Source organism: Tupaia chinensis, unplaced genomic scaffold, assembly GCF_000334495.1.
Source record: "Tupaia chinensis unplaced genomic scaffold, TupChi_1.0 Scaffold000279_1, whole genome shotgun sequence".
Lineage (NCBI taxonomy): Eukaryota > Metazoa > Chordata > Mammalia > Scandentia > Tupaiidae > Tupaia > Tupaia belangeri.
In genome coordinates, this window is record NW_006159762.1 from 1,872,581 (window position 1) to 1,896,103 (window position 23,523).

Genomic DNA, 23,523 nt, shown 5'->3' on the forward strand with positions numbered 1-23,523 from the left:
AAAAAATGTGAAAGCCTTGCTTCTAGCCTGAACCACTCTGAATAATTTAAGCAAAATTATTTTTTAAGTAGATCTGACTAGCCAAGGATAGAATACTTGATTTTCAAATAATTGGAGTGGCTTTTGTTGTTTATGTTTCGTCTTCAACAAGGAATTAAATTGTTTATGGGTTGTTTTTTTTAAAAGAATTATTTTATTTAACTTTATTTATTTTAATCTGACCAGAGAGGGACAGAGTGAGGGAGAGGGAGAGAAGGAGGGAGGGAAAGAAGAAGGGAGGTGGAGAGAGAGAGACAAAGTGAGAAAGCAAGCAGCAGGTCCAGGACCCAAACCATGCTCGGCCATGTGGGAGTCCAGCACCCGGAACCAACCACACCACCTACCAACCCCTGCTTATGAGTTTTAAATAGATGTGACAGTAATTCCCAATATCTAAAATTACTAAATGACAGGAAATTACATATTAATGTAATTTTTTGATCATTTAAGACTCTTTTGAAATATTCTGTTTTGTTGTTCATGTTGAGTTTTAGGAGAAAGACATCAGCATCATTAAAGACAGAATGTTGTGTTAGCCCATTTTGTGCTGGTATAACAGAATATCACACTAGGTAATTTTTAAAGAATGAAGATTTATTTCTTACAGTTCTGGACATTGAGAAGTCTAAAACCAAGGGGCCCACATCTGGAGAGGCCTTTGTGCTTCATCATCCCATAGCGGAAGGCAGAAGGATGAGAAAGGGGCCAAGTTCAACCTTGTACAACCAATTCACTCCTCTATATTGGCCTTAATCCACTCGGGCGGGTGGTGCCCCCATGACCTAATCACCTCGTGCAGGTCTCACCTCTCAGCACCATTGCATCAGGGATTTAGTTTGCAGCAAATGGAGTACACAAATCTGGAGTACGCATTCAAACCCTAACCTGTGGGGCCCTTGCTAACTTAGTGGTTCAGACCATGAGTGCCCTCACTCTCTCACATCTCAAGTTATTCTGTTAGAGTTCCCTAGAATCTCATGGCACTAAGGGTCTGGGTTATATGCTTATAACCTCACAAAGTATAATGTTACAAGATTACATACTTAAAGGACATTCTCCTTCACCACCACCAGCCATGGCTAAATTGCTCAGAGCTACTTTATCTGGGTCACCATAGGAAGACCAGGGAAGTGGCATGTTACATTTGCATTCCAGAAAGATCCCTGACACCTGTGAGGAAGATGATCCAGAAGAGAACAAGCAGAGAGATGAGGGATGTTGGAATGAGGAAGGAGCATGGAGAACAGAATCTCCTAAGAGGTCCAACTAGCAGGATTCGAATGTTGCTGAGGGGCCAAGGAGGTTGACAGGGGAGTCCTTTCCCACCTCTGGTGGAACAGATCACTGGATAAACATGTCTTCATGTGTCATTCTCACATACCCTCTCAGGATCCTGGGCAGGAATAGGATTCCAGAGCTTGGGAATGGTTGACATGGTTGGTGTCCAAGGAGGCAGGATGAAGAGGGGGCAAGGATTTGCCCCAGAGGTGGCCCAGGTGATCCACTATACGCACAAGGGGATCAACGAGTCTTTGCAAGATGTCAACCCTTGTGACAGGCTGGTGGCAGCCAAGAGCTGGAATTAGAGGATGTGGGCTAGTCGGTGAGTTCGCTTTTGACATGTTGTCTATGAGGGACAGCCAAGTGGTGTGCCCAGGCTGAATTTCTGAGTCCGAAAATGAGGGGAAACTTGGGCTGCCACCTGAGAGTCAGGTCCTCAGATGTTTCTAGAGCAGGGCATGCTGGAGTCATTTGTCTCAAGGTGCAGTAACTGAGGCCATAGTTGGTTGTATTCTTTTTCTCTTTCCCCACATTCTACCACTGCCTGAATTTTAATTTGTCCTCATCTACAGCCTTTCAGTTTGCCACAAGAATTCCCCTTTATCTGGCCCCTGAACTGCAGGATAACCCGCCCAGCAGTTTGTCATTTGGTACAAAGGTTTGGTGGTAGAGGTGATCGTTCCAAATGATTCTGGATGTTTGTTCTGTTTCTTGGATATCAGACCCATTTGGTTCCTGTAGATAAATTAGAAGAGAGAGGGTCTTTTTCATCTTTATCAGAAAAAAGTGGTGGAGAGTTAGCACACTACCACCAACTACAAATGAGCTGCTTTGCAAGTCAAGTGATCTTACTGCCGCTTTCTGGAGCCAGGCTCCTTTGCCCTGGAACATTCTCTTCTGTCATGTGACTTACCCTTGTTTTAGAGAACTGGTGTAAACCCAGGAGATAGAGGAAGAGTGGAGTCTCTGCTACAGTTTCCCCTGGGTTAGTATTTTCCAGAATGATTCAAGAACTAATATGAGAAAAAGAAAATAGCCTTTGTCTCTCATGCCTGACAGATAATCAGATTACCCTTGGGATTAGATAAAAATAAATTGCCTGTTCCTATAGTTAGTTGCTATGATAAGTGAGGTAATCTTTTGTAAGAGAATTTCAACATGTATAGTATCCTCAGCTCGACTGGTGTGAAGTATACTCACGTTGGGTAAATTCACTTTACAAGCTAAGTGGTGAATAATGATTGAATATATAAAATATTTTTTAAAGAGATTAATTTATTTATCAATTTATTTTTAAAATCCAATTATAATACAAGAAAAAAGAATTTCAAAATTAGATCAGATATATCAAATTCATCATAGGAAACAGGTAAATATAGAAGGAACACTGGATTTGAAGACAGAGTTGGTATTCTTTTGATTAACAATGTCATGGAATAAGTTTGCTGTGAACTCTGTCCCTCTGGAACCCACCACAGTGGTCCAGTTCGTACTCCTAATGTGTTTCAAGGTGTGAAGCCCAAAGACCCTTTCAGCAGTGTTCTGTGTTTTCCTCCACTATTTCACCTTCCCAAATATCTTTTTTTTTTTTTAAGATTTTTGCAGGACTAGCAGATTACATAGTGGTTACTTTGCTGGACTCCCACATAGTCAACCGTGGTTCAAGTCCCAGGCCCAGTGGCTTAAAACTCATGCTGGGCATGTGTGCATGCATGACCAAGATCACCAGAGGAGAATGGAGAAAGGCTTGTGGTGTGGCCATCCCCCTGGGGGGGTGAATTTTGCTTTCTGCCTCTCTCTGTGTGTCTCTGTCTCTGTCTCCAGCAAGCGCATGTGCCCTATAGCAAAAATCTTTCTGTTATAGGGCACATGTGCTCTCCAGAAAGACAGAAACAGAAAGCAAAAATTCATCCCCCTGAGGAAATGGCCACAACACAATCCTTCTCCTCTGGGGATCTTGGGGCACACACGCACACATGCCCAGTGTAAGTTTTAAGCTGCTAACCCAGGACTTGACCCACAGTCAACTACATGGAAGTCTAACAATGTAACCATTACACTGTCCGCTGGTCCCTCACCTTCTCAAATATCTTTACACAACTCTGCAATGTCTTTGTTCCCTAACATATTTGGTTTTGTTCACAGGCCATGTCCTCATAGAGATTTCAAGCACCCACAAGAAACTCAACGAAAGTCTTGATGAAAATGTATGTGAATTATTTTCATATTTACACTATTGTATTTCATTTATTTTGCTTAAAGTCTCAAACCTGGTGTGATTTTTCATTTTCTTTTGTTAACAGTTCAAAAGATTCCATAAAGAGATTATACATGAACTGGAGAAAAAGACAGAGCTTGATGTAAAATATATGAACGTGAGTGCCTGATTTTCCTCTAACTCCAGCCCCAGGGTACCTGATCTCTCAGTGACACTTTCCCCCAGTGTTTATAGGACAGCAACAAATACAAGTTGCTGTAGCGGAGCTTGGTGTTGATCTATACTTAAATGCTTAAAACTGACAAGCTTTTTCTGGGCTGAGTGGGCTCGTTTTTGCTAACACTTAGAATCCTTCTTAAAAAGCATAGAAAAAAATATTGCAAGAAATCACACTGCTTTTAGAAAGCATTGTTTTCAGAGAACATGCATATGTGCTGGGACATCTGCGTCTGTGTTACAACAGCTGTTACCTTCATAAACCAGCACTTCCGGATGTGAGTCATGCATGGGAGAACACATTCTGGGCTCAGGGGCGCTCCCAGGTCCACTCTGCAGAGATCTCTCCTACATGGTGTCTGGCCTGTTGACTAGGGTTATCTGTTCCAGCAGCTTTGTTTAGGTCCTTCAGTCTAGCCCTCCAGCCCCAGTACAGAGAGCTCTTACCATCTTCCCTGTCTGTTGTCAAGTACTTCATTTTCTTTTCCATCCAGAGTCCTCTTTCTCCTTATCAAGACCCCCTTGAGGCAGTAAGTAGTGCAGGTTACCCTGAAATCCTCTCCTCCCTCATGCACATGGTCCCATGAGGCCTTCTGCCCGCACCCACATGTGTTCTGTGCACTCCTGGTGGAAGACCACAGGACCATGTACAACTGCTGAGGTGTATTTAATGCCATAAGCATTATGTATATTTTCTGATTTTTTCATCCCTACTTAAACTCTATAACATAGATGCCATTATTTTATTTTATTGCCAGACGGCTCATGTGCTCACCAGAGAGAAAGAGTACCCCCCAGTGGGTCATGGTCATGCCATAGTCCTCTTTCCTCCGTCCCATCAGGATTCTGGGCACACACACATGTATGCCCAGTGTTTTTTTGTTTGTTTGTTTTTTGTTTTTTTTTTCAAGCCACCAGGACCATAATTCAAGCCATGGTTGGCCGTGTGGGATTAGGCTCCCTGTGCACAGGGTTTAACTGCTACACTACAGGGGCAACCCACATAGATAACCTTATTACCCCTCACTTTGCAGATTAGAAAGAAAACATGGATTTTAGAGAAAATAAGTCATTGCTGAGATCACACAGTTAGAGAGGGTTGAAGCTGGAATTCTAACCCAGGTCTGTTAAGCCTCAGACCCTGTGTTCTTAAACAGTGCTCTGTATACCCAAAGTAGCTGTAAGCAATTACATTCATTCATTCAGTTCCTTGGAGTCATAAAACAAGCAGGAACATGTGATTTAATATTGTTTATTCACCAAAGCACTTACTGACCACTATCATCCAGAAATCTTTGGAGGAAATAAAAGAAATCCTCAGAGAGCTGCCCTTCTGGTCACTGGCCTCTCAGATAAACAGGGAGATTTAGAACAAAGCAGTGATGAAGGGGGTGGGTATAAGTGCTCAGTCATCATGAGGATGGTATGAAGAGTGGGCGTGAAGGTGCCAGGCCATGGTCAGCCATGCACGGTGGAAGTGTGAGCAGAAGTGATTGCATGACAGTTTGTGGGTACTACAGTAAAATAAACACATTTAACTTACAGGCGACTCTAAAAAGATACCAGGCAGAACACAGGAATAAACTAGATTCTTTGGAGAAATCTCAAGCTGAGTTGAAGAAAATTAGGAGGAAAAGTCAAGGAGGACGAAACGCATTAAAATACGAACACAAAGAAATTGAGGTGAGCTTTTTTGGCACTGTTTTATTTTCTTTTGTTGTTGATAGTTTGTATAGTTTAACAGGAGGCTTCCTTACCTCAGTCAGTCTATACTTCACTCACTGTTACACTACTGTTGAAGTAGCATTTTTACTTAGACCCAGCTGAAGACTGCCATTTTCTAGAGTTAGGAATAAATCAGTGGCCTCCCAAAAACCTCGGCATTTTCTTCTGACTCAGGGAAGAGAAAGGACTCTCCATGATTAGCATTACTGTCCTCAATTTTACAGATGGGCAAGAGGTTTAGGTTAAGTCATATGGACTAACCTTGACCAGTTAAGGGATTTGAACTTGGAACTTTGTTTCCAAAGCCTACAGCGTTTTCCAGTAGAATGCAATCATATCTTTGGAGTACAAAGTAATAGTTTATGCACATTACCTAGTGGGAAGGTAAAGCCTTTGGCAACTTCTCCACATAGGAATCAAGGATCTTATGAGAATGATGGTATCCACTCAGGTCAAAGGACAGCTTCATCTAATGTTTATCTGCATTGAGTGTTTACTCTATTATCAAAATAAACCAAGTGTAAAGGTGGCAGAGGATAAATGTCAGGTCATGCAGCTATCTGATGCCTCACATCATACTTGTATAATTGTTATTTGTTTTCCTAGTATGTAGAGACTGTTACTTCTCGCCAGAGTGAAATCCAGAAATTCATTGCAGATGGTTGCAAAGAAGCTCTACTTGAAGAGAAAAGGCATGTCTGCTTTCTGATTGACAAACACTGTAGCTTTGCAAACCACATACATTATTATCACTTACAGGTAGGTGTGATAGCAGATTTCATTGAGTCTTTAATCCCTTTATTTCATATTTAAATGCTCTTAGCATGCTTTGCCTTCCATATGTGCTCGATATAAAGCAATGGACCTATTTTGCCAAGGAGAACATTCCAAAGGCCAGGTTTTGGTCTAACACTAACATGTGAACTTACAGAAATCCAGATGAAATGATCAAATGTCTGCCTATATTTAATTAACATAGTAACAGAGCCAATGTATACCCCGCATATAACAATACCTTATAACTGAGAAAAGCACCTTTTTCCTTTTCTCACCTACAAATTGGCTTTCTCTGATGGGTCCTCAGCATCAGGGTCTTTACTAGAACCATAGGGCGAGACCTGGTCAGCCCCAGGGCCTCCTTTCCTGGTGGTGTGAGATGCTCACCTTGTGGCTTTGTGTAAAGGGGTCACTTGCAGTTCTATCCCAGGCCACAGACCCCTGTTCACATCCATCAGGACAGTTGGTCTGTGTCACTTGTTCACTCCTCTTTATTCATTCATGATCCCTTCAACTGAATGACTTTCTCACCTCTCTTCTAGCACCTGAGATCAGATTCCCAGGAATCATTACACAATGTGTTATATTTCCTTTCCTCTTATTTTTTAAAGACTTAATTTTTATTTATTCATTCATTTTAATTTGACCAGAGAGAGGGAAAGCAAGAAAGCAAGCCACCAGGTACAGGATTCAAAACACTGTCAGCCATGTAGGAGTGTCCAGCACCTTAACCACCATGCCACTTGCTGGTTCCTTCTTTTTTTAAATTTTTTAATTTTAGTTCTATTGGGCCTATGTAACAGTTCAAAACTAACACTAATTGAGGTCAAATATTCATCATTGTTCATAATTAACTAAAGTCGAGTGGTCCAAAATATGAGAAGGTTTGCCAAAGCTTGAGTGTAAGTCAACCTCCTCTTTTTTTTTTTTTTTTTTTTTTTGCTTTTTTTTCCCTAAGGGGAAAATAGTTTGACCTTATATGTATATGTTATATATTCTATAAAGTTCTTGAAATTTTAAGACATATTTAGCTGCTTAACCTAAATACTTAAAATCTAAAATTGTTACATCAAAAAAATGTCTTACTAGATGAGCTCTTGTCAACAGGGCATCAGTACTAGTTCAGCATTGTTGAGCTAACTTTAGAAATTTCTGTTTCCATGGTGAGGGCAGATAGAGATGGACAAAAGCTGCCTTGCCGCTATCTTCCTATGTCCATGCCCCACCATCAGGCAACCTGGTTTGTTTTCAGAGAACTCTAACTGTGGGCCAAGTCCTTCTTAGACTTAACTTTGGGTCCCAGTTGTGGTTTATAAAGAGACAAAAAAACAAGTTTCTTTGACAACCTGTACCTCAGAATCACTTTGTCTTCCCTTACCCCAGCTAAAGCATCCCAGCCCTTTCAGTGGCTCTTAGATGAAGCACGTTCATGCAATCGGTCCATGGTGTGTCATTGCCCCTGTGTGTCAGGGGGATAGTAAGGGACGAGGGTGCTATTAGGGGAGGACTTTGCCCTCCCCTGGGATACATATCAGCACTTCCAGACACTCTTAATAAAGTCTGAGCAGAAGGGGTCTGACTGCCATCGCAAAGGCCACCCCACTTAACTTTTCTAACCAGATTGCTCCCTTCGAAAAGGGATTTCTGAAAGACTTTGGGAAACTTCCTTGAGTCCAGTAGCCAGAAGCAGAGCCAGGTTTATGGGAGCAAAACACCTCTAACTAAGCCTCCAGGCCTTTGGGACTTATCTCTGCCTCATCTCTACAGTCTAACTCTTGCCAGGCCTCAGTCAGCCTATGGCAAGGGCATCCCTCAGCACTGCCTACCACTCTCCCTGCCTGTGTCCTCTTATCCCATGCGTCTTCCAAGGACAGACTCTGATTCACTTGTCAGTCTGCTCTGGCCTATCACCTGCATTGGAGGTGCTGCTTTTAAGAGGACAAAAAGGAAGAAGAAAGTGGAAGATGCTTTCTGGGGCCATCTGAAGAATAGTGGAGATCATACAGCATCATTGCTCAACTCTCCCCTTTTAGTTTTTGACAAACTTACAATCTCCATATTAGCCTTACCTATGTGTTAAGACTAACACTGAGGGAACATGTAAATCTCTTTAGAGCCAGAGCCTACCTCACTTTCAGCAAATTAGACAAAGCAGACGATCCCAAATTAGATGCACACAGAGCTCCTGCCCTTCTGGTGGTATTTATTATCAATGGTAGCCCATGATGTCATTTTTGTTAGCTCTTCAACCAGCGTATCTTTGTCTTTGGTTTCTTTTGGGTTTATAGTCTGCAGAATTACTTAATTCCAAACTGCCTAGATGGCAGGAAACCTGTGGTGATGCCACCAAAGTACCGGAGAAAATCATGAACATGATAGAAGAAATAAAGACTCCAGCCTCTACGCCAGTGTCCGGAACACCTCAGCCTTCATCCATGATCGAGAGAAGCAACATGGGTGGCAAGGATTATGACACCCTTTCTAAATATTCATCAAAGATGCCCCCAGCTCCTTCAGCCAAAGCATATACCAGTCCTTTGATTGATATGTTTAATAACCCAGCAACAACAGTTGCCAGCCTTCACCCATGATCGAGAGAAGCAACATGGTAGGAATGAACTCTGTACAAGATCTCGAGTGTGTGTTGTCTGATAGGATTTGGGCCAGATTTGCCGGGGCCAAGGATGCTTTATTTAAAGGAACCTCTGACCTCGACTTTTCTCAGCTTTATCCCCTTGCCTTCAGGTTTGGAATTAACTGTGCAGATGTTTTGTACCGTGCTTAATGCCATTACCTTTGTAAGTTTATTCCTAATGAAGGAAGTATAGGTGTCTTAATGAAAACTGGTGCTATTCGTTGCAATGTAAGGCAAAGAGTAGTCAAAGTGTTCCAGGTACTGAATTCATACACTGCAGTCTACTGTTCTTTGAAGCTGGGCTTTGTCACTTTTCACCAACACACGTGGAGATTGGGATCCAGCAGGTATTGTGACCACACCCTGCCTGTCCACTTAAAGCCCTCTAAAATGACCAGCTGACTACCTACAAAGCAGATCTATAACACAAGGGGAATTAGGAGAAAGTGCCATCAGTGCACTAGGAACACTGAATGAGTCTCTAGAAATCAAACCAGATCGGTGTGTGGAAAGCGAAAGCAGGAGACCTCGGCCCCCTGCACACGCAGGGCAAGACTGCCGAGGAGTGTGGGGAGTATGCGCCACCCCTGGGAGCTGGGAGCTGGGAGCTCAGCATGTGGATATGTGAAGTAGAAAAAGACCTGTAGCTGGTTGGGGGGCTGGTCATTCCCCACTTGTGCTAGAGAACAGGCAGCATGGACTCCTTCCAGAAGCCAAACAGCGTATCTGGACTGAGAGGAGGGCCCTCTCCCCACCAACATGACGATGGGTTGTCTCTAGTCATGAAAACAAGTGAAATTCATATACAATAAAAAGAATGTATACACTACAAAGGGACGGTCATAAAGTACAGACACCCAGGAGTCACTGAGTAAGTGAAGAAAACCAATAGTATAAAAAGAGACACCAAACAAACAAGCAAAACTGGCATCACTAACATTGGAGACAACGGAGTAGGCTGGCAGAGCAGAAATCTATAGAATGAGATGAAGAAGAAGAATCTACTAGAAATCTTGCATATTAAAAACTGGGTTATTGGGGCCAGCAGGTGGCATGGTGGTTAGGGCGACGATTCCCACATGGCCAACCACAGTTCGAGTCCCAGATCCAGTGGCTTGAAACTCATGCTGGGCACATGTGCGTGCATGCATGCCCAAAATCCCAAGAGGAGAATGGAGGAGAAAGAATTCCAGCAAGGCCAGCACCCCTGGAAGGGTGTTTTCTCACTTTCCCTCTCTCTCTATCTCTCCTCACCTACAAGTACACTTGTCCTATGGCAAAAACTTGGGAAGAAAAAATAAATTAATTAAAGTGGGTTATTACAGTTCAAGTGAGACATTTAGTATTTGCTTCAAAATAATCCAAGCATGGTCTAGGTATAGGGACAAAGATATGCATGAAGCAAGATTGGCCATGAAGTGATAATTATTGAAGCTAGCTGTTAAGTACCTGAAGATGTACTATGCTATTCTCTCTTACTTTTGTATGTTTGAAACATTTGTAAAATAAAATTTTAATTGGATTTTTCTCCCCAACCCCCACCCTCCCAAAAGAAAAAAAACAATAGGTAGAGTGGAACTACTTGGAAAACTAAGCCAAAGTACTCCCCCCAAGCACAGTACAAAAATAGAAAAAGGATTAAAAAAAAAAAATACTACAGCCAGAAGATAAGTAAACGCTACCCAGATCTCAAATTCAGCTGCTCTGAACCAAACAACCAATTTCTTCACACTAAGCCCGCTTTTCCCAGGCTTGCCCATCCAGACATGGCTCCTTCTGTCTTCCTGTAGCTCAGACATAAACTGTCAACCAACTTCCCTAATCCTCCACCTCCACAATCTTCCATTCTGTTGTATCCTATTGTTTGCACTTTCAAAGCATATCCCAAGCCTAACCATTCTCACTCCCTCCTCTCTTCTTTATTCTAATCCTAGCCCTTGCAGATATACTGGTAGTGGTCTTTAACATAGTGCCCAGAGGGATCTTGGACAAATGGAGAAAACAAAACAAAGCAAAGCAAAGCAAAGCAAAAAAAAAAAAAACCACTGATAGGGGTTTAGGTCAGTTTTAGAATGTTAAGGACAAAGAGAAAATTCTAAGAACCTACAGAGAGGGAAAAAATTACGCTAACTGCTGGTTCCCGTGCATCCTAAATTCTGTGGAAAAATTATTTTGAATGTAGATTTTTTTTTTTTAATGGAGACGTTTTTGCTATAGGGCGCATATGCTCGCCAGACAGACAGAGAGAGACAGAAAGCGAGGAAATCACCCCCCAGGGGGGATGGCCATGCCACAATCCCTTCTCCTCCATTCTCCTCTTGGGATCTTGAGCACGCACACACACGCGCCTGGCATGAGTTTAAGCTACCAGGTCCAGAACTTGAACCACAGTCGACTACATGGGAGTCCAGCAACAGAGCCATTACGCTAACTGCTGGTCCCTTGAATGTAGAATTTTATAGCCAAGCAGCACTTGAGAGGGAGCCTGTCTTCTATAGAGACAAAAAATGGATTGGTGGTTGCTGGGGAGGAAAGTAACTCCTTTTAATTATTTTATTTTTTTTAAAAGACAGTGAAGACAAATGGAAAACAAAAAGAGTGTGATACTCGGGAACCAGCAGTTAGCGTAATGGCTATGTCGCTGGACTCCCATGTAGTCGACTGTGGTTCGCGTCCCAGACCCAGTGGCTTAAAACTCATGCCGGGCGCATGTGCGTGCGTGCCCAAGATCCCGAGAGGAGAATGGAGGAGAAGGGATTGTGGCGTGACCATCCCCCCTGGGGGTGATTTCTCGCTTTCTGTCTCTATGTCTCTCTCTCTCTGTGTGGCGAGCTCACGTGCCCTATAGCAAAAACCTCTTCAAAAAAAAAAGAGTGTGATACTCAAAATAATTCAAAGTGGGGCATTGCCCTACAAATGAGAATTTGGGGAAGAGAGTGGAATTTAAAGTATGTGATACAAGATAGCCCTAAAGATCTGTATACTTCCATTGCTGTGTTATGCTAATGTAAGATTAATACAGAATCTTTTCACAGGGTGGCAAGGATTATGACACCCTTTCTAAATATTCATCAAAGATGCCCCCAGCTCCTTCAGCCAAAGCATATACCAGTCCTTTGATTGATATGTTTAATAACCCAGCAACAACAGTTGCACAGACGTCAGAAAGGATAAATAATTCAACAGGTAAGAGATTTAGTTTCATTTCTTTTTATAGATTCCTTTTTAGATTTTTAAAGAATAATTTATAAAATATTTTTGATACATGTATTGTGAGGTAAAAGTAAACAAACAGGTAGGGTAAATACATTCAGCCCTGGCTTACACCTCAAAACAAATAAAGTCCAGACTAGAAGACATTATGATAAGTGACACTTGCCTTTAGCATATATTAAGTTTATATACTGGTTAATGTTTATATCAAATAAACATAACTATTGAGAGGCATTATATTTTAAAAACTAATGGGATAGAATATACCTAGTTGTTCCGTATTTGATGGCAATTGTAATAAATTTTCTTTCTTTTTTTTTTTTATTTAAAAAGGGTACATCTGCTTGCTAGAGGGAGAGAAAGAAAGCAACCCCCATGGGGAGTGGTCATGCTGCAAGCCCTTCTCCTCCATTTCTTCCCTCCTTTCAGAATTTTAGGCACGTGTACACATGCACCTGGTGTGTTTTTCAAGCCTCCAGCTCCAGGACTTGAACCACACAGTCAGCCATGTGAGATCAAACCACTTTAACCACCAGGCTATGGACTGGCCCTAAAAATATCTTTTTCAATTAAACAAACTTAAGTTCACGTGACAAGGTTATTAATCCTACCAGTAGACTTAGTTTGAACTTAAATCAGCATTTTTCATCTCTCACAGAGTACCTCACACTTCCTGGAAATGTTAAGTTCAAACTACTTAAATTTCTTAACCTTGTTCACTATATTTCAATAAATCGTTTGCAGACATTTCAGGCTGTTTCACTGGCTAGGCTCTACTCTCCACATATACTCTTTGGCACCCAGGACCCTTGAGGCCAGTGTTGTAGCATTTAACCTGTCTGTGTGGGGTGGCTCCCAGGCCCTTTGAGAAGGTGTACTGCACAGAGCCCACAGATTATAGCATTTCAAGCCACTGGGCAAAAAATGAGATTTCCAGAATGTTGACTAGGATTGTTTGGCAGAGGAAATGATAGTCTGTAGTCAGTTGCCTCTGAAGGAAGTACAAGGATATTTCAAAAATTGGTGGAAAAATGAGTACAAATTTATTTTGGTATGGAAAGTTTTTGAAATCTTTGTATAGTTTTTTAGGTTTTGAAAATTTTTTAATTCATGATAGAGTGTGTGTACACACACGAGAGAGAAAGATGAGCACCATCCGAAGGGTCTAGTTATGCCATGAGCCCCTTCCTCTCGACTCCCAGTTCTCCAGCTCATCAGATCTTGGGCCCTCATTTGTTTCAGGCTGACCAGGCCTAGAATTTGAACCCTGGTTATGATGTGGGGTGCAGCTTCTCCTAAGCAGCACGTTGCTATTGTGCCATCGAACTGGCCCCATGCATGCTTTTTTTTATAATACACATTTTACATGATCTTTTTGAAGAACCCTCATACTATGACAATATAAGGTTAAATTATAAAGACTGTGCAGTCCAGTCATTCAAACCATTCTGGTTCTTATTGGTAAAAGCCAAATGAAGGTTGCTGGTTTCTGTTACAACTGAGGTAGAGAGTGGCATGGTAAGGAGATAGTCAAATTTATATTACTAAGAATTTGCAAGACAGCTGGCTCTGTAGTACAGTGGTTAAACGCTGTATATACAGAGCTAAATTCCATGTGGCAGACTGCATCTTGAGTCCTGGCCTCAGCTGCTTGAAAAACAGCCAGTGTGCCCAAACTTCTGAGAGGCTGAGAAGGAATTGTGGCATGGCCATACCTCACTGGGAAGTGTTTTCTTTCTTTCTCATGTGTTATCTCTCTGGCAAGTGCATGTACCCTCTAGAAACTTTAAAATATATATTTTTGCAAGAATAAAGAAGAAAGGTCTTCCATTGTTTTAAATTAACTACACTAGATCTATTACTAGGCTAACAAAATTTGAGGAAGAAAAATCTCTAAACTGATTTTTTTCTGGACTGTCAATATCAGCCTGTGTTTGAACTGGGCGTGAACTGAGTGGGCAGTGCTGAAGGAGAGGTTGAGGGGCTAGCCTGCCTACCTGCGCACTGTGTGGTCTCAGCCAGTCACAGAGCTCAGTGATTGCAGTGCCTTCCTCAGGAGACCAGGCGACCTGGTGGCCGTAGGGCTGTGAGACCCAACTGGCACTTGGTGAGGGGATTCATCATCGCCTCATCCTCTATACTCAGGGATAAGAAGTTGAGCTACAGCAAGACCATCTGCATTTCCAACTTTTCTTTGTGGCACAGGAAGTTGTCAGTTGAGTTGGAGCTGTTGGCTCAGTGTGCCTTCATGGTCCAAATTAAGCAAGCAAGGGAAGGAAACTCGGCAGACCTCTGCTCTTGGCAGAGTGGGAATGCAGATGAAGGCCAGCACACACTGCAGCATGTCCTCCTTTGCACTGTGAAAGCCCAGGGGCCATGGTCTGCCTCTGCTTCCTCCCAGGCCCTGTCCCATTTAAGCAAAAACAAAGGCGTGGAAATAGGACATGATGAAAATCTCCATATGACTGTGTTGGGAAAATGAGAATGGATGGTTTTCTGGGATTTGTTCATTGAACTTGCATGGGGATTAACATTCTCTGAAAAGCTATTACTAGTACATTCATTCTAACAGATACCTCGGAAGATCCCAGTTTACAGCGATCTGTTTCAGTTGCAACTGGACTGAACATGATGAAGAAGCAGAAAGTAAAGACCATTTTTCCACATACTGCTGGTACCAACAAGACGCTCCTCAGCTTTGCACAGGGAGATGTCATCACGCTGCTCATCCCTGAGGAGAAGGATGGCTGGCTTTACGGAGAGCATGACACCACCAAAGCGTGAGGCATAGTGTGACTGCGAAACCTTGTTTGTCTTGTGCACATATTAGCATTTTAGCCAAAATTAAGTATATGGTTTAGTTACCTGGCTATTTTCTGTATGCCTGGGCATATGTAGACAATGAATGTGCATAGTTAATTAGGTATACGGAGTCACCTCTGCATGTAGTTTAAACATTCTTTGCTTTTTTAAAAAATGTAGTCTCAAAGATAATCTGCATATCAGATATATGAAGTGTCTCCAAAAAGCTCACTCAAAATGCATACTGTGGAAAAAACTGGGGCCAGCAGGTAGCGTGGAGGTTAGAGCAGCTAGATCCCACCTGACTTACTGTGCCATTCAAGTCCTAGACCTGGTGGCTTGAAAATCATGCCAGGCACGTGAGCATGTGTGCCTGAAATTCTGAGAGGAGAATGGAGAAGGGATTGCAGCGTGGCCATCCCTCCAGGAGGTGATTTCTTACCTTCCCTCTCCTCTCCCTCGGTCTCTGCCTCTCTCTCTCTCTCATGAGCACATGTGCCCTATAACAAAACTAAAAAATGAAAAAGAAAAAACATGAACTTAAATTTTTTTGCACAAAAATAGATTTGTACTTTCATTCCATTTTTTTTCACAAGCCTTACTATAACTAAGTCAATTTTCTGTGTAGATTATTCAAGTGCATGAAATAAAACCAATACAAAAAATAAAAAGGTAATCCAAATAAAATTAATGTTACATATTAAATATTGTATATGTATATGAGAGAGAGATATATTTATTCATAAAAGCCTTCATTTCATCCAGTCCACATGTGGACCTATCCGGTAAAAGTGGACCAGTCTGCCCCTGAAGTATCATCAGGATAGTCTCAAGTTGGATTTTCTGTTCACTTGTTGACTGCTTTCTCACTCTTCATCTGCAGGAGAGGTTGGTTCCCATCATCATATACAAAGTTGCTAGAAGAAAGTGCACAGGAAACAGTGACTCTGCCTATGCCAAGGTAGTATATGAATGTGGCTCCCATCTTTCCATAACAGAAAACTCACCTCTGACCTGATGTTTTCAGGCTTATCAGAATTACCGAGATAAGTAGCAAAACCCAGATCTTGTGGAATGGTCAGGAATTGCTGCTTCACAGTTGTCTCTGTTGTCTGCTTTCACTCTCCCCACCATCGACCGGTTGTTTCTCTTCTTTGTCTTACTTATTTAACCTTTTTTTTTGGAGAGGTTTTTGCTATAGGGCATGTGCGCTTGCCAGATACAGAGAGAGAGAGAGACAGAGAGACAGAAAGCGAGAAATCACCCCCCAGGGGGGATGGCCACGCTGCAATCCCTTCTCCTCCATTCTCCTCTTGGGATCTTGGGCACGCACGCACACGCGCCTGGCATGAGTTTAAGCCACCGAGTCCGGGACTCGAACCGTGGTCGACTACGTGGGAGTCCAGTGACATAATCATTACACTAACTGCTGGTCCCCTATTTTCTAAAATGTTCTCTGCCTTGGTTTTTTGACTGTGCTCTATTTGTTTTCTAGTCTCCTCTGCAGGGCCCTCTTCTGTCCATTGTGTAACCATTGGTGTTCCTCAAAGATCTCTCCCCAGTCCTTTTGCGTTGTTTGTACCCCTTGGGCCATCTCCTCCACTCCCATGGCCTAAACTGCACCACTGGGTTTCAGTTAGCATGTCTATGCTGATAACCCCCAAATCTATATGCTGGTCCAGATTCCAGTAACAATAATAAAAACAATTGCTTAGTCCAAGTACTTTGCAACATTGAATAACTCATTTAATTCTCAAACAACCCTGTGAAGCGGATCCCCATTTTAAAATCTGAGGAAACAAGCCCAGCTACAGTGGCACAGGTGGTCCAGTGTTGCTACGCGGTACTGGAGCCACACCAAAGGCCCAGGTTCAAATCCAGGTCAACCTGAACACACCAGGTGTACCTGTGTGTACCCACAATCCTGGCAGGCTAAGAGGCCGGGGCCTGGATCACAGCATGGTTAGACCTGGTCAGGTACCTGCCTCTCTCACCCTACCCCCTCGTGTGTGAAATAAATAAAAATGAACTTTAAAATGTGAGAAAACTGGGGCCAGCAGATGGCGTACCAGTTATATCACTGGACATCCATGTGATTGACCACAGTTCGAGTCCTGGGCCTGATGACTTCAAAATCATGCCAGGCGCGTGTGCACGTGTTCCCAAGATCCCAGGAGATTAGAGGAGACGGAATTGCAGTGTGGCCATCCCCCTACAAGGGGTGATTTCTCACTTTCCCCCTCTCTCTTTCTCTTTCCAGTGAGCATACAACCCTAAGGCAAAAACCTCTTAAAAACAAAAAAAAAGTGAGAAAGCTGAGGCACAGAAAGGTTTCAGAATTTGCTCAAGGACACACAGCTGGATATTTATATGTGTCCCGTGGGCCCTCAGAAATGACATGTCCAAATTGATATGGTCATATTTACCCTAAGCTACCTCAAAAAAACCCATAGCCTATTCAGCTGTTCAGGCAGACCCTGTAACACCACACCCACCATCTCCCAGGTCCTCCTATTACACCTGTTCGTTGTCTCATGACACCATCTGTGTAGCTTCATCCCTTGCAGCAGAACTAGAATGCCAAATTAAAGCTTGGGCCAGCAGGTGGCATGGTGGTTAGGGTCACTGGACCTCCACATGGCCTACCCACATGGCCTACCCACATGGCCTACCACGGTTCTAATTCCAGACCTGGCAGCTTGCTTTCTCACTTTTTTTCTTTCTCTCTCTCTCTCTGTCCCTCTCTGGTCAAATTAAAATAAGTGAATAAATAAATTAAGATAGGGACCAGCAGGTGGTGTAATATCTACATCACCTGACTCCCATGTAGTCGACCGTGGTTCACGTCCCAGACCCAGTCGCTTAAATTCATGCCAGGCACATGTGCGTGCGTGCCCAGGATCCCGAGAAGAGAATGGAGGAGAAGGGATTGCAGCGTGGCCATCCCCCTGGGGGGGTAATTTCTCACTTTCTATCTCTTGTTTCTGTCAAGCACACGTGCCCTACAGCAAAAATCTCTCAGAAAAATTAATTAATTAATAAGATAAATAAAGTTAAATCAAATAATTCTTTAAAAAAAAGAAATTAAAGCTTATGTACTGTTTTTAGGGTGTTCTTAAAAAACTTTTTAAGAGTTTTAAGTTTGCTAAGGTTTTTACAACAGTCTTCATTTTCTTGTTATACTTAGTTAAATTAATTAAGAGCCAGCCCCTAATTAACCTACTTTTCCTCGCTTTTTTTTTTGTCATATCATTTAAAGAATTTTGAGTGTGCATTACAACCAGCAAAGACATTACCGAGTTTTACATGGGCATAGGTGTAGGTCGTGTGTCTGTGTTGTAATCCCCTCCTCCCTTGGTCATGGGGCAGTTAGGATGTGTGGGGTTCAGTGGCAGGACCTTATCTAACTTGTAGTCTGTAATTCTGGGTTTGGAGCCCTGCGCCTGTGAGGAGTGTCAGCACCGTGAACTTAGCCGAAAAGAGCAGCGTCGTCATCCCCCCACCCGACTACCTGGAGTGCCTGTCCATGGGAGCAGCTGCAGAGAAGAAGGTCGATGTCACCAAAAATACTTCTACTTTTAAAGCACCAGTGTCCAAACCAGAAGCCACATCTCCTGTGAGTAGAGCCTCCGTGGAGCGTCCTGTGTATAGGACTCGGGCTGCCGTTCCCATCTTAATCACCTTGCTCTGCTCCTCTCTATACAGAGGAGGCGTCCCCAGTATTTGGGGGGTGGGAGAGGTGTTCTTCATTCCTCCTGATCCCTTTTTCTTTAACCTCTATAACCCTTTCATTTTTACTTTGTTTTTTTCAATGACAGTTGACACACAGTAAATCCATAGTTTGCTAGATTTTATTAAGTTTTTAATCCCTCTTCACCTTTAGTCCTGGCTGCCGCCTTTTAATCATCTGACCACCTTCATTTTCTTCCATTCTTACATTGTTTTGTGAAGGGAGGCCTAAGGCTAAAAGCAGTAACCTCGTCTATCTTCACAACACATTTACTTGTACCAGGCTCTGTGTCAACAGTGTATGTTATTACCTTTAGCCCTGAAAGAAGGACCACAGAGGATGTGGTCACACGAGCCATGTCCTTGCTTGTGTTGAGTGCCAGGTTCTAGTGCAGGCACTACAGAGACAGGTAAGCAGCAGGTTCTGGCTCCTCACGGACTTACATCCTAATGACAGGAAGCAGAAAACAAAAATGAATGAAAGCATTAAAGATAAAAAGCCATGCAGAGAATTAAAACATGTGATAGTGGGATGGGGTAATGATTTGAAGGGATGTCATGGGTATGCCCCTGAATCAAGACCTGAGAGGGAAACAAAGACACAGCACTGGGCAGGGGGCCAGCTGGGTGCCTGCACCACTCCAGGAGCTGGAACAGCCCAGGAGCTGTCTTGATTGAAGGTAGGGGAGCCAGATTTCTGGACACCTGAACATAAGCCAGCCCAGTTCCTGAGGACCGTTGACAGCCAGGGCCGTGCGCCTGCCACAAGTTTATCCCTTGGTCCTGGAGAGGATGGGGCATACCACAACAGTGTCTACAGCAGTGGCCTTCTCTAAGGAGGTGACATTTAAGCTGAGACTAAATGACAAGGATCCAGCTAGGGCAGCCCATGGTACAGTGGTTAAGGAGGCTGGATCCCATATGGCTGACTGTATGGTTAGAATCCTGGGCCTGTTTGTTTGAGAAACATTCTGGGTACTTACTGGTATATGCTCAAAATCCCTAAAGGAAAGAGACATGGAGGAAAAGCATCCTCTATGGTGGGTGCTTTCTCTGTCTCTCTCCAGCAAGTACCCTCTGGCAAACTTTTTTAAAAACAGAATTGGGGGACCAGCAGTTAGCGTGATGGCTATATCGCTGAACTCTCATGTTGTCGACCGCGGTTCAAGTCCTGGACCCAGTGGCTTAAACTCATGCCCGGCATGTGTGCGTGCATGCTCAAGATCCCAAGAGGAGAATGGAGAAGGGGTCATGGTGTGGCCATCCTTCCTGGGGGGTGATTTCTCGCTTTCTGTCTCTCAGTCTCTCTCTGTTTCTGGCGAGCGCATGCGCCCTATAGCAAAAACCTCTCCCCCAAAAAAGAAAACAGAATGGGGGCCAGCCAGCAGATTGTGTGGTAGTTAAAGGTGCTGGATTCCCAAATGGCCAACCACAGTTTGAGTCCTGGACCTGGCGGCTTCCTTTCTTGCTTGCTCTCTCTCTCTCTTTTTAAAGTTCTATGAGTGAGAGCCACAGAAAAAAAGAGGGAGAGATGCAGCTCCCTGAGTAGGGTCCTGATGCTGCAACCCAGCCCCAGCCTCAGCCCGTCCCGATCACGGGAGACGGAATTGCAGTGTGGCCATCCCCCTACAAGGGGTGATTTCTCACTTTCCCCCTCTCTCTTTCTCTTTCCAGTGAGCATACAACCCTAAGGCAAAAACCTCTTAAAAACAAAAAAAAAGTGAGAAAGCTGAGGCACAGAAAGGTTTCAGAATTTGCTCAAGGACACACAGCTGGATATTTATATGTGTCCCGTGGGCCCTCAGAAATGACATGTCCAAATTGATATGGTCATATTTACCCTAAGCTACCTCAAAAAAACCCATAGCCTATTCAGCTGTTCAGGCAGACCCTGTAACACCACACCCACCATCTCCCAGGTCCTCCTATTACACCTGTTCGTTGTCTCATGACACCATCTGTGTAGCTTCATCCCTTGCAGCAGAACTAGAATGCCAAATTAAAGCTTGGGCCAGCAGGTGGCATGGTGGTTAGGGGCACTGGAACCCCACATGGCCTACCCACATGGCCTACCACGGTTCTAATTCCAGACCTGGCAGCCTGCTTTCTCACTTTTTTTCTTTCTCTCTCTCTCTCTGTCCCTCTCTGGTCAAATTAAAATAAGTGAATAAATAAATTAAGATAGGGACCAGCAGGTGGTGTAATATCTACATCACCTGACTCCCATGTAGTCGACCGTGGTTCACGTCCCAATCCCAGTGGCTTAAATTCATGCCAGGCACATGTGCGTGCGTGCCCAGGATCCCGAGAAGAGAATGGAGGAGAAGGGATTGCAGCGTGGCCATCCCCCTGGGGGGGTAATTTCTCACTTTCTATCTCTTGTTTCTGTCAAGCACACGTGCCCTACAGCAAAAATCTCTCAGAAAAATTAATTAATTAATAAGATAAATAAAGTTAAATCAAATAATTCTTTAAAAAAAAGAAATTAAAGCTTATGTACTGTTTTTAGGGTGTTCTTAAAAAACTTTTTAAGAGTTTTAAGTTTGCTAAGGTTTTTACAACAGTCTTCATTTTTTTGTTATACTTAGTTAAATTAATTAAGAGCCAGCCCCTAATTAACCTACTTTTCCTCGCTTTTTTTTTTGTCATATCATTTAAAGAATTTTGAGTGTGCATTACAACCAGCAAAGACATTACCGAGTTTTACATGGGCATAGGTGTAGGTCGTGTGTCTGTGTTGTAATCCCCTCCTCCCTTGGTCATGGGGCAGTTAGGATGTGTGGGGTTCAGTGGCAGGACCTTATCTAACTTGTAGTCTGTAATTCTGGGTTTGGAGCCCTGCGCCTGTGAGGAGTGTCAGCACCGTGAACTTAGCCGAAAAGAGCAGCGTCGTCATCCCCCCACCCGACTACCTGGAGTGCCTGTCCATGGGAGCAGCTGCAGAGAAGAGGGTCAATGTCACCAAAAATACCTCTACTTTTAAAGCACCAGTGTCCAAACCAGAAGCCACATCTCCTGTGAGTAGAGCCTCCGTGGAGCGTCCTGTGTATAGGACTCGGGCTGCCGTTCCCATCTTAATCACCTTGCTCTGCTCCTCTCTATACAGAGGAGGCGTCCCCAGTATTTGGGGGGTGGGAGAGGTGTTCTTCATTCCTCCTGATCCCTTTTTCTTTAACCTCTATAACCCTTTCATTTTTACTTTGTTTTTTTCAATGACAGTTGACACACAGTAAATCCATAGTTTGCTAGATTTTATTAAGTTTTTAATCCCTCTTCACCTTTAGTCCTGGCTGCCGCCTTTTAATCATCTGACCACCTTCATTTTCTTCCATTCTTACATTGTTTTGTGAAGGGAGGCCTAAGGCTAAAAGCAGTAACCTCGTCTATCTTCACAACACATTTACTTGTACCAGGCTCTGTGTCAACAGTGTATGTTATTACCTTTAGCCCTGAAAGAAGGACCACAGAGGATGTGGTCACACGAGCCATGTCCTTGCTTGTGTTGAGTGCCAGGTTCTAGTGCAGGCACTACAGAGACAGGTAAGCAGCAGGTTCTGGCTCCTCACGGACTTACATCCTAATGACAGGAAGCAGAAAACAAAAATGAATGAAAGCATTAAAGATAAAAAGCCATGCAGAGAATTAAAACATGTGATAGTGGGATGGGGTAATGATTTGAAGGGATGTCATGGGTATGCCCCTGAATCAAGACCTGAGAGGGAAACAAAGACACAGCACTGGGCAGGGGGCCAGCTGGGTGCCTGCACCACTCCAGGAGCTGGAACAGCCCAGGAGCTGTCTTGATTGAAGGTAGGGGAGCCAGATTTCTGGACACCTGAACATAAGCCAGCCCAGTTCCTGAGGACCGTTGACAGCCAGGGCCGTGCGCCTGCCACAAGTTTATCCCTTGGTCCTGGAGAGGATGGGGCATACCACAACAGTGTCTACAGCAGTGGCCTTCTCTAAGGAGGTGACATTTAAGCTGAGACTAAATGACAAGGATCCAGCTAGGGCAGCCCATGGTACAGTGGTTAAGGAGGCTGGATCCCATATGGCTGACTGTATGGTTAGAATCCTGGGCCTGTTTGTTTGAGAAACATTCTGGGTACTTACTGGTATATGCTCAAAATCCCTAAAGGAAAGAGACATGGAGGAAAAGCATCCTCTATGGTGGGTGCTTTCTCTGTCTCTCTCCAGCAAGTACCCTCTGGCAAACTTTTTTAAAAACAGAATTGGGGGACCAGCAGTTAGCGTGATGGCTATATCGCTGAACTCTCATGTTGTCGACCGCGGTTCAAGTCCTGGACCCAGTGGCTTAAACTCATGCCCGGCATGTGTGCGTGCATGCTCAAGATCCCAAGAGGAGAATGGAGAAGGGGTCATGGTGTGGCCATCCTTCCTGGGGGGTGATTTCTCGCTTTCTGTCTCTCAGTCTCTCTCTGTTTCTGGCGAGCGCATGCGCCCTATAGCAAAAACCTCTCCCCCAAAAAAGAAAACAGAATGGGGGCCAGCCAGCAGATTGTGTGGTAGTTAAAGGTGCTGGATTCCCAAATGGCCAACCACAGTTTGAGTCCTGGACCTGGCGGCTTCCTTTCTTGCTTGCTCTCTCTCTCTCTCTCTCTCTCTCTCTCTCTCTCTCTCTCCTCAAATTAAAATAATAATAACAAATGGAATTAAATAAATAAATACTTCTTTAAAAACAAAAGAATATGGGAGAGACCAGAAGATGGTGTAATGATTGTTATATCACTGGACTCCCACGTAGTCAACTGCAGTTTGAGTCCCAGACCCAGCGGCTTAAAATTCACACAGGGTATGTGTATGTTTGTGCCCAAAATCCTGAGAGGAGAATGGAGAAGAAGGGATTATGGCATGGCCATCTCCCTTG

The 23,523-nt window shown here is 43.6% G+C and overlaps 1 protein-coding gene and 1 long non-coding RNA gene across 2 annotated transcripts in view; one reads left to right on the plus strand and one right to left on the minus strand.

Annotated features, from left to right (window-relative positions):
- BAIAP2L1 (BAR/IMD domain containing adaptor protein 2 like 1) overlaps window positions 1-23,523 on the plus strand; it is a 101,498-nt gene that overhangs the window by 65,006 nt on the left and 12,969 nt on the right. Inside the window, exons 4-12 of the mRNA XM_006150172.3 lie at window positions 3,466-3,527; window positions 3,624-3,695; window positions 5,300-5,437; window positions 6,086-6,238; window positions 8,545-8,826; window positions 12,050-12,077; window positions 14,677-14,884; window positions 15,790-15,867; window positions 18,342-18,522. Of these exons, the coding sequence (XP_006150234.1) occupies window positions 3,466-3,527; window positions 3,624-3,695; window positions 5,300-5,437; window positions 6,086-6,238; window positions 8,545-8,826; window positions 12,050-12,077; window positions 14,677-14,884; window positions 15,790-15,867; window positions 18,342-18,522 (1,202 nt within the window). The remainder of the gene's footprint in view (window positions 1-3,465; window positions 3,528-3,623; window positions 3,696-5,299; window positions 5,438-6,085; window positions 6,239-8,544; window positions 8,827-12,049; window positions 12,078-14,676; window positions 14,885-15,789; window positions 15,868-18,341; window positions 18,523-23,523) is intronic.
- LOC106735038 (uncharacterized) lies at window positions 613-19,571 on the minus strand. Its single transcript, XR_001370476.2, has 2 exons — window positions 18,947-19,571; window positions 613-2,055 (listed from the first exon to the last, which is right to left on the minus strand). It is a non-coding gene; the product is annotated as an uncharacterized LOC106735038 (long non-coding RNA).